Raw genomic sequence first — 11,657 nt, 5'->3', positions numbered from 1 at the left:
TTTTCCCGCCAAACTTCTACCAATGATCATTTTAAAAATTTACACTCACATTGGTAATACACAGTTAAAACGTACTAACAAAATGGCCAACTTGGACTTAAGAAAACTGAGGGGAAAAAAAAAAAACACCCCACAATAAAATCTAAACCCTTAGAAGGTGTTTAGCTTTTTATATTCTTTTTTAGCCATATAATGTTGCATCACTGTTAAAACAGAAGCAGCACATCATCCAAGTATTTGCAAACAATATGCGTCACGTTTCCCAGCTGCTATCTTTAAACGCAATTTGTACTAATCTGAGTTCTAGTTCAAAAGCATCTGGACGATCCTGAGGGTTTGCAGCCAGCATTTCTTTAATCAATTGTTTCATTCGCCCATTCATAGACTTTTTCTTCACAGGAATGAGAAGTTCCATTTTGGGATTTTCCAGAAGCGCCTCCCCTACAGGCACAATCTCAGTTCCTTGTTTCACGTAACTCCCCAAGAGTTCCTTCTTTGTTTCCGTGTCTATGAAGGTGATCCTTTCCAGCATCGCCCAGATGATAATCCCCAGGGCAAAGATGTCAGCTTTTGCTGTGTAATGTCCCTCCCACACTTCAGGAGCCATGTAGAAATCTGTTCCACATGCTGTGGAGAGGAAACACTTGTTTACACTGACAGGTTCTTCTGGGTTCTGTCCAGAGGCTGAACAAACTTTACTTAAACCAAAATCGGCCACTTTCAGTGTGGGTTCCAAGTCACTGGTATCCAATCTGCTTTGAGAAATCAGGATGTTATCAGGCTTGAGATCTCGATGAATGATCTGGTTTTTATGCAAGAAAGCCAGGGCACTGCTCAGCTGAAGCATGAAGCTGGTGTTAGTTTTACGATTGGGTTTCCTGGACAACAGATACTCGTTCATATCTCCTCCGTCACAAAAATCCATCACAAACCACAAGTAATAGGCGCTTCTGGGATCAAAGGCAATTTCTCCTTTTAATGAAGTCTCTACAAGCTGTAACAAGTAAAAAGAAACATACAAACAGATTATAATCATCGGATCAGGTAATGTAATTCAGTTATAGTACAAAGTACCTGATTGAAAGGTTAAGCCCGTCTTGATTTATATGGAGATGTCATGGATATCCCATTTGGTCTATGCTTTCATATGTACATTTTACACTGCAGTATTTCAAACTGTCATTTTGACTCTAATGAATACATACCAAATCTTGAAGTCAGTAAAAACTTATTTGTTGTTGTTGTTGCGTGCCGTTGAGTCAGACCCGACTCATAGTGACCCCTCCTTGCGCTTCCAAGGCAGTATCACTAGAGAAGTAGATTGCCCCATCTTCCTTTCGAGGAGTGGCTGGTGGGTTTGAACCACCAGACTTCTGGTTAGCAATCAAGTGCCTTAAAAACTTATTTAGAAGTGTTCAATTGGTCACACATTCTTTGCACATGTATCAATGGCGCTGAACTCTACTCATCTAGCTAATAACCTCATGAAAAGACCAAAGTATCAGCAACTACACTCGGGACAGTGGCAACTAGGGTATAAACCCCAATTAAGAAATTCTGTTAAATGAAACTGTCTGAAATATACTTCTTGCTCACTGCACATATACTATCAATATAATCTGTAAAATCAAGAAAAATATGATCAAAGACCAACTAGTTGTTACAGAAACAAAGTGCTGTTGTAGTCACTGATAAAACAGACCAATACTATTACTTCATAACCTTCTACAGGGAGAATGCGAGTATGCTGGCTATCTCTATCACTGGATTGCTTTAAAAAACCAATTTATAAAAATCAAATTGCATTTTGTTATAAAAATTAAAGTTCACCTTATATATTTTTCCTCTTTGACAGAGCTGAAAACCTAGAATAAATCAGTTCTATTTATTATCACTGTCTAATTATAAGTATCCTGGCACCTGATATTCAAGAATAGTATTTCACTGAACACAACTACTACTCTAAAATATAGGCATACAGTGGTTTGCAAGCATTTGTGGTGTGGTATCCTTTTTCGACCTATGGATGGAGTAAAACTCAGGAGGGAAAATGGGGAGTTGTTGAAGAGTGAGTGAACTGCTAATTTTACATTTAAATCTACTAATACTTGCTCTAGACATTTGATCAGGGTAGAAACAAAACACTCCCTCCATGCTGTCCTCCCCCACCTCACTGAAGTTATTGCAATGGTTTGCTGAGGTTTCTTTTGCAAGCATTTTCCTTGTTGCATGTGTTTGCCAGTGAGACAGAGAAAATTAAAGAATAGAAAAGATAAAGACAACAATTATTTCCAAGGTGCACTGTTACTAAGTATGCTGAGATTAAAAACTAGCACCTTCTCTCTTTCTTCATTTCTTCTTCTCTTCTGTTTTCACTCGCAAAAGCAAACTTCCTCAATAACTAAGCATGCAGAGTCCCAGCATTTAAGTATGGTTTAGAGTAGGGTCAGATATTAAGTATTTTAGGCTTTGTAAGCCACATAAGGTCTCTGTCCCATATTCTTCTTCCCCTTTAATTTTTTACAATGCTTTAAAAATGTCAAAAATACGTTTAGCATTCAGGCCACACAAAAAACAGACTACGGGCTATGGTTTTCTAACCTGCAGTTGAGAACCACACAAATATAGAGCCCAAATTATTTATTTTCATGTATAAGAAGTCACCAACCAATAGTCATTGGTTCTCTTACCTGAAGTCCTTCAATGGCCTCTCTGTTATTTTAAGATATAGTCCAAACTCTTTAACGTGGGCTATATACAAGACCTGTGTGTTCTGACCCCTGCTACCCTTTCCAGCCTCGTTTAAAACAACTCTTTCCATACACTATAGCTTTACCATCTTCTTTCAATTCTTAAATAATGTCATGCTTTTTGTCTCAGGATCTTTGTATGTAGTTTTCTGCTCTTGTACCATGCTGTACTTCTCATTCATGACACTTATTACAAGTATACAAATGGGCCACAAAGTGCCTATGCCTAGGATTATGTCCTCTGTTAATTATTTGTTTTATATTTTCTTCTAGATGAGGTCTACAGCAATTGAGAACTGATTAAATGATTTCAACTGAGAGCAAGGAAATAGGTATCTGGGAAAACATGGAGAAAAATTAAATTTTGTGCAGAGAATGGAGAAGCCCATTCATATGAACTCTGTGGTCACTCTACATATTTATTTTGTTGTCTTTGTTGTTGGGTGTCCTGCAGTTGATTCTGACTCTTGTCTTTACTAGATGTAAATACGAGTTTTCTTTATAGAGAAGGCACTTGCTAAATGTGTTGGCAAATATCTGCTTACTAGGTGCCAATTATTTTATCTGCATTACCCCTAATTTCGACAACTCCCATGGAAGGGAGAAATTATTATTCCTATTTTACATATGAAGAAACATATACTGGAAAAAGGCCAGCCAGCTAGCAAAACGTATCATAAGTCAAACAGGTCTATCAGACTTTAAAAGACAAAAGAGATTTACTAAACAGAAAAGGTGCTTTAGATACAAAAATCACTGAATCATGTCTGGTAGTGCTTTACATCTACAAAGCCTTACAAGACCAGTTAATGTCTAGTTACTGTAAGTGTTACTAGATGTAACTTCAAGGATACTGTCAGAACGAAGTTGTATGTTTAAAATGTTGGCTTTTCCAGTCCAAAAGAGATTAGACATCTTAGTCTCTAAAATTCAAAGCAAAATTCTATCTACTTTTAAGAGGGAATGTGGTAAGAATATTTCCAATATTTCCTGTTATCAGTGTAACTTACACAATAAGCACTTTTAGAAAAGTAAACAATAATAGAGGCTAAATAATTGTGTTTTATATTCAGTCTTAAGAGAGAAAACATCTGGGTATACAGAGTGCTAAGCTGAAATATTAATTAGGTCTTCATGATTAATATTTGTTAACTATACAATGAAACCTGAAAGTTTCTAATTACACAGATAGTTGTGATTTTTTTTTTTGCTGTTGTTCCTAGTCCAAAAGCTTTTGCTGTTTCATAAACAAATGTTTGTATTCTGATGGTAAATACTGAATTTAGATAGACTCAAGGAAAAGTGTTTTTCTTTTCTAAGAATGACTAGTCTTAAGAAATTTTACTCTGTCCTTCAGGCCTGGAATTGAACTCATTTCCGTGAATTAACTTCCAGCCAAACAACAGACAGGCCTACAAGGTGAACAATTACACCAGGAAGGTACAATCCTTACAACAATCAACCATGGGAAATCTGAAGGGCAGTATTTGCATAGGGAGAAAGCTCAGAGCATAGTAATGCATAGGAAAGAAGGATAATGGGAAAAGGTAACCACAGGGAGGAAATGCGAAGAGAGTTGTTACACTGTGGGGAATGCAATCAATGTCATGAAACAAAATTTTTATGAACTGTTGAATGGAAAACAAACTTGCTCTGTAAACTTTCACCCAAATCACAATTGAAGGGAAAAATAAAGGAATTTCACTCTGGCCTAAATTTAACTTGCTATGTCTTACACACACTTTCTAGGAGCTCTGGTAGCTTAGTGCCTAAGGCACTTGACTGCTAACCAGAAGGCTGACAGTTCAAACCCACCAGCCACTCCTTGGAAGGAAGGTTGGGCTACTTCCATAGTGATTCTGCCTCGGAAACCCAAGGAAGGGTCGCTATGAGTCGGGTCACTATGAGTTGGGTCCGACTTGACGGCACAGAACAACAATAACATGTACATTTTCTATTCAGTGAGTCTAGAGCTAGTAGAGATTTTGATCTATGGCAGAAGCCAACCTAAAAAGAAAAACAAACAAACTTGTTTTCCTCTAATATATAAAAGAATAATTTGGAGGCAATATACCGAGTGTTTAAGAGAGGATAAGCTTTGGTTATCAGACAGACCTAGGTTCAACTCCCAGTTCTGCCATTTGCAAGCTATATGACTTTGGATACGTTTATTATCTATTCTGAGCCTCAGTTTCTTCATTTGTAATGAAGATATTAATAGTACTTTCCTCATAGGATTGTTCTAAGCACTGACTTTAAAGTGCTTAGCACAGCACGTGGACCAGACCAAGAACTCAAACGTTAGCTATAAGCACTGTTAATAATATTCTGGTGTCAACCCACATATTTCATGAAAATTAACTAGAACTGCATAGTCAAGAAACTACATACCCTCTAAAATGGCAAAGGCTTATGTTTAAACTAGTGATTCATAAGAAAGATGCCCAGTTACATATGGGTACTGTTAGCTGAGGGCTTTTTCCTTTTCTTCTGCCATTAGTTCAAAAAAAAAAAAAAAAAAAAAAACTGATTCTGAAGAAGCAAACTTTAAGACTCTTGTCTCAAAACACTTCCCTAGTGCTCATCTTGCCCCATTCCTATGCAGATTGGCAAGTATCATGATTTAACAGGTGGCTTATGTTATTTTTAGGTATTCGCATCACAGGTTTATATAAAACCTTGTTTTAAACCAAACATCTACTCAATTCTTGGCAGACCCCTATCTATTTCTAACTATACAAACATCTGCATTTAAAAAGTTCATCTGATCCTTTCTTTCCTCTTCTTGTTGACCACTGCTATGTTCAAATCACTGTTACTTCCTCATTCAACCACACATACCTGTAAATAAAGTGAAGAATTAGAGCCATGGGACATTTTTTGGACCATCCCATCTTTTTGCAGAATGCATTCCTCCAAGTGAATCACATTTGGATGTTGGCTCTTGATACTGCTAAGTGCCCAGAACTCACGAAGAGCTAGTTCAACATTTTCAGGTGCATGGCATCGGATTTTCTTCACTGCCACCCGTGCAGAGGTCTTCCTGATGACTGCTTCATACACAACACCATAACTACCTCGGCCTACCTCCCGTATTAGATCGTACTTTGGCTGGCTACTCACCATCTTCAAGGTCGAGGTTTCTGGAAAAATCAACAAAGTGCTCTGTTGAAATTAGGAATAATTTCTGGCTTGTGTTTTTTCTTATGTATGATTTAGTTATCACCTATTTCACCATCTGCAGTGCTTGAAAGATATTTGCTATACCTTGGGTAAAGCTATGTATTTTAACAATAACAAGAGTGCTTATACTTACGTAGGACACTTACCGCATACCAGGAACTATTTCAAGCATTTTATATTAAATTCATTTAATCCTCACAACATAAATTTATGAGGTAGGTACCACTATGATCATTTCATAGAAAAAGGAAACTAAAGCACAGAGAGGTTAAGTAACTTACCCAAGGTCAAACAGCTAGTACCTTGTGGAACTAAGATTTGATACCAGACCATGTCTTTCTCTGATGTCCATGATTTTAATCACTACACTGTATTGCCACTTACATGAATGGCTTAAAAATGTCACTGTTAGAAATAAACCAAAAAAGTCAGCATTCTTATTTACTAATTGTGAAAAAATGAGCACACAGACTCCAGCTTCTCCTTAAGACTACGGACACACAAAAAAGGTTATAAAAACAAAAACACATACATTAAAAAAAAAAAAAACTCTCGTAGTTAGAAATACAAACACCTGGCTTGTGCCTAAGGACTGAAAGTGAACTAGGCTACTTATAGAACTGAAAAGGTTGTGGTTGTTAGGTGCTATTGAGTCGGTTCTGACTGGTAACTACACTGTTCTGTAAAACAGAACGAAACACTGCCTGGTCTGTGCCATCCTCACAAAAGGATAGCTATTACTATTTAAGAGCAAACAGCCAAACTATGTAAGCTCATATTTTAATTTTCTTATGTTATTTCCTTATTTCTTGCAAAATAAAGTTTGTGGGGAAGAATGTTCCTTTAAAAAGAAAGTAAGCTACTAGGAATATAGTTATCTTCTTGTTGTTTTACAAAAGCTGTTTAGTTCTAGGACATATGTTGCCCACAAAGCTGTCCTGCATATCAAGGGGTCCTCTTACAGAGCTGTTCAGAATTCAACTTGATAAATCATTTAAAGGCAGGAGCAAAGGTCCTACAGAGAAATGTTTTAAGTGTTGAATCAAGAAAATCGAAAGTGTTCCTCCTCCTCCCAGGAATTTTAAGATTCTAAGAAGCTTCAGGCAATCTCATTTATAGATTACCACCATAGACAAGAAAAGTAACCTGAGATTGTGCAATCTCTACAATGTACAATTTGGGGAAACATAAAGCTATTAACTCTACAGTCTGAGAAACTGGAAACAGCTACTTCAAGTCCATAGGAGAGATTTTTAAAAAAGAAAATGAAAGCTTCTGAGATTGCTGCTCACTCCCACTTCCTTTATTATTAGACACCCACCCTTCAAATTCCTTGTGTATTTCTTAGTGTTTGTTTGATTCTGTCATAGACTCCTCTGCCCCAACTACACAGTAAAGATTCTTTTTTGCTCTACTTGGATCGTCAATTACTATGCATCTTTGAAGCTGTCCCATATCCTCTCCAGCTTGCTATAATCCCCATTCGAAAGAGCACCTTCCTGAACAAGGGGGAGGGATGGTGTTCATGAAATCCTTTGAGATCCTGGATCGAAACATACTACGGCGATGCATCTTGGGCGAACTAAGTGACTCACGATGACATTTCCGCGATCACGGGCGGGCCGGCCAGGCCTTACACCTGCTGGTGACCGGGAAGGGCCGGTCCAGGGCAGAGGTGTTCCGCGACGCGGAGGCTCAGGGCCCCGCTCATTGGCCAAGTATCAGGCCCTCCCCCTTCTTGGCTGCGACCAGATAGAAGAACCCGGAGGGGATTCTCTCAAGGCCCTACGCCTCAAGGAGTCAATCCTGCAGCTGCCTTCACACTTTGGGATTGGAAGTCGAGGGCCGGGGCCTGGTGAGAAGGCCATGAGCATAGGAGGCCGCAGTTGGGGCCGGTGGCCTGAGGGGCGCGGGGCCGAAGGCCTGGGGAGAGCGAGGCCTTCCCCAGGATGATTCCACTGACAGATCTATGACAGGTCTCTTGGGAAGGGAGACACATGCAGGGCCTTCGGCTCTGCAGCAGGGTTTCTCTGCCACGCCGAAGGGCCAGATTTACCTCAGGGTAGCCGCCGCCGCTTCTCCCTCTCACGGGCTCTGCAGGCCGCCATTATCGGGCAGCTCGCGCCTCCGCCGCCGCGGCCTCCAGTCAGAGGCCGGCGCGCGCCCCCGTGGTGCGCGCGGACACACCCCCTTACGCCTTGCGGCCCCGCCCCCCTCCGGCTTTCCGTAGCGTGAGCCGGGAAGCCGAGCGCTATTCTTATTGGTCGCGCCCGGTGTTCTGCTGGCCTCCTCGAGTCTCCCGTCGCTTTGAAGAGCCGGAGTTGCAGGAGGTGCGCGCACTCCGGAACGCACCATTTGCGCCCCTCCACGTAGGGGTGGCCGAGCACGGGAAGGAGGAGGCCACTTCTTGCCCGGGGTTCGGTCGCCCGCCCGCTGCTGCAGGCGTGCGTGGCCTGCAACCCTGGGAATTGTCTGCAATAGCAAGTCTGAGGCTGAGGACGCGAGTGCCAGGCCGCGGCCTCTTGCCTCCCCTCCCTGTTCCCCTACCGACCTACCGAGCTGCGGGCAGGTGTGAGGGGGTCGCTAGGGTGGAACGCCTGGTGCATCTTCTTTCGCGCCGGTCTAGGGTACCTGCGAACTGCGGAGCTCTTCCGCGGAGCTCTTCCGCGGCTTCGCGGGGAGGCACGACCCAAGCTGGGAGGTCTGGCGTCTGCCCTGCCGGTAGGGAGGCAGCACCTTTTGTCAGAGTCACTGAGCCATGTTTGCGGGCGGTGCAGCTGCCAAGGCGGCGGCGGCGCGGGGTTGGGTGCGATCATCTGGGAAGATGCCGTCCCCTGCCCCGCCGACGCGGTGGTATCTCCCTTAAAGAAACCGGCGCCTCATTGTTCCCGGGCTGCGGCCGTGGGGAGTCTGGGGCGCTCTGTGGGGAGCAGGGAGGGAGGGAACGGCAGCTCAGCCTATGGCTGCTAGTGCTTGCCCACGGCCGTCCTGGCTGCAGCTCGGTAGGGGTTCTAGAGAGTCGAGATCCAGCCGGCGCGCGGGGAGAAGCGGCTAGCAGGGGCGGTCGGGGCCGAGATTGACACCGAAGACAGCAGTTCTTTGGAGGCCAATTGTCAGTGGGCGCCTCAGCCATCAAAGTCTTTCAGCTACATGGCAGCCCTCAGTCAGATCCCTGCACTCCTTCGGGCTGACAGCCAACTCCCAACTAACAGTTACTCAGAGACCAGATCCAACGAGCCGTTCAATTAGTTACACAGATCAGTAAGCATCAGCCAGAAACGTCCATTTCTTCTCCACCGATTTATTCTGCACCTATTTGTCAATAAAGGAACTTGGGTAGCGCCGTGCCTAAGGCATTTCCTGCTAACCAGAAGGTTGGCTGTTCAAACCCACCAGCTGCTCCGCGAAAGGAAGATGGAGCAATCCACTTCCGAAAAGATTTACCATCTCGGAAACCCAAAGGGGGTCGCTATGAGTCGGAATAGAGTCGGTGGCAGTGAGTTTGGTTTTGTTCATTTGTCAATAAAGTGGTTGGCCCTTGTCCCAGCTCTGTATAAGGCATGAGATACAAAAAATTCCTTTCCCTGCTCTCAAGGAGCAACGAAAATTATTGTATTTGCTCTTCTTCATTTATGAGCCTTCTACTGGGTTAGGCCTTATGTAAATTACCTTGCTAATCCTAACCAAAACCCACAAGGGCAGGCTTTATTATTAACCTTGATTTTACAGGTGAGGAAACAGAGACCTCTGCTTCATTTGACTGGAAGATACCTGTTTTGGGTGGTACCTGCCTTGAATCTCCCCACCATGTAACATTCCTTTGTCCTCATCCTTTTTCTGTAGAGTCCATTCCAACTCAGTGACCCTATAGAACAGAGTAGAATAGGATTTCTGTAAACCTTTACAGAAGCAGACTGCCATATCTTTCTTCCAAGGAGCAGCTGGTAGGTGCTAACTGCTGACCTTTCTGTTAGCAGCCAAGAGCTTAACCCATTTATGACCAAATTATTTTCTGCTTTGAATTTGTATTGTGTGTTTTCAGTAATGGAAGCCATGCTGAAGTTGAGGAAAAAAATATTTTGAGGTAATATGGGTTTTGATATAATATGTGGGATACATGTCCCAAGTGGACTTTGGTGGTAGTGAGGCCTGTTTCTTCAGATTCATGCATTTATCTGAAGTCCCCATCAGATGGTAGCATGTACTACAACTGGCATAACAGTTTCCCAATAAACTCTGAGAGGCTGAGTATGTTTGTGGGCGATATATATCCCATAGGTCAGGAAAGGCTCCTATCCCTCCTTATGTTGTTGTTGTTGTTATGTGCCTTCGAGTCGGATCCGATTCATAGCGACCCCTCCTTGGGTTTCCAGGCGGTATCACTACGGAAGTAGATCGCCCAACCTTCCTTCCGAGGAGTGGCAGGTGGGTTTGAACCACCAGCCTTCTGGTTAGCAGTCAATACTGCTCTATAATCTGTTCAGATTTTTGTCCTGAGTGCCCTGTATGAGTTGTCGAGTTGTCGACACTCTGCTCAGAATTCTGATGTCAGCCAAGACTTTCTGCCCTTGAAAGTGGTGGGAGATGATCTCCAAGTCTGTATGTAGACCACTCCCTGTGTAGGTTATTTGATCAGTCAGGAGAGAGGCCAGAAGATCTCTCTTTTGGTCAGAGGAGCCTTTTTCTTTCTTTTCTTTCTGTCTTAAATATCAAAGGAGCTCTTCCTGTTCTGTCAATCAGCTTGTGGAACTGAGACTTGAAACCTCTGCCCTTCACCAAAGATAGGTTGACTCCAAAGCCTGTTGTTGTTGTTATGTGCCCTCCAGTCGGATCTGACTCATAGCGACCCCTCCTTGGGTTTCTGAGGTGGTATCACTATGGAAGTAGATTGCCCAACCTTGCTTCAGGAGTGGCTGGTGGGTTTCAACCATCAGCCTTCTGGTTAGCAGTCAAGTGCCTTAGGCACTATGCCACCAAAGTCTGTTAGGTGGATTCAAGTTTTGTGAAACCCAAAGCTTATAATAATTTCAGGTGCCCTCTCTGGGAAAAAGATTACAAAATGGCCCTGTGAAGGCATGATTGGAAGCTTAGAAAGGGTCCCTGTAAGTGAGGGACTCCAGCTTAAACCCATTAGCTTTAGTGTCAGTCTTATTATGTTATAGTATTATTTTTGCCTATTAACCTTCTTCTACTCGACTGAGAGCTCTGGTAGCATAGTGTCTAAGGCATTTGACTGCTAACGAGAAGACTGGCGGTTCAAACCCAAGGAGGGGTCGCTATGAGTCGGATCTGACTTCACGGCAGTGGGTTTTTGGGTTTACTTGACTGAGAGTTTCTGAGGACAGGAACCTGGTCTGCCATTCATCTTCACAGTCTCCTCAATCTGATACAGAATCAAAATACACCTGAGGATAGCATTCTCATATGCTGGAGGGAAAGCAAATGCTGCAAGTCTTAGCAGGGAAATTTGGCAACAAATAGCTACATTACACATTTATTTGCCCTTTGACCAGTAATCGTAGGTCAAATCTTAAGACTTCTAAGAATTTATCCTAGTGATATAATGGAAAATTACAAAAAGCTATAGATTCAACTCTATTCATTACGGTGTTATTTTTGTATTAAGAGATTGGAAACCATCCACATGTCTATTAATAAATTGGTTGCATAAATTATAGTACATATACAGAATGGAGTACTAAGCAGCTATAAAAAGTATGGAAG

The 11,657-nt window shown here is 42.4% G+C and overlaps 1 protein-coding gene across 1 annotated transcript; it reads right to left on the bottom strand.

Moving 5' to 3' along the window:
- Window positions 1–253: 253 nt before the first annotated feature.
- On the bottom strand, window positions 254–8,737 carry PDIK1L (PDLIM1 interacting kinase 1 like). Its single transcript, XM_007935762.1, has 4 exons — window positions 8,552–8,737; window positions 8,489–8,516; window positions 5,592–5,893; window positions 254–994 (listed from the first exon to the last, which is right to left on the bottom strand). The coding sequence occupies exons 3-4, from the start codon at window positions 5,874–5,876 to the stop codon at window positions 254–256; spliced, it is 1,026 nt and encodes a 341-aa protein (XP_007933953.1). The 5' UTR covers window positions 5,877–5,893; window positions 8,489–8,516; window positions 8,552–8,737.
- Window positions 8,738–11,657: the final 2,920 nt, after the last annotated feature.

This window comes from Orycteropus afer, unplaced genomic scaffold (assembly GCF_000298275.1).
Source record: "Orycteropus afer afer isolate SDZICR_OR568_19922 unplaced genomic scaffold, OryAfe1.0 scaffold00031, whole genome shotgun sequence".
NCBI classification, from domain to species: domain Eukaryota; kingdom Metazoa; phylum Chordata; class Mammalia; order Tubulidentata; family Orycteropodidae; genus Orycteropus; species Orycteropus afer.
Note: the sequence above shows the minus strand (reverse complement) of the source record. Positions and strands in the feature narration are given on the sequence as shown.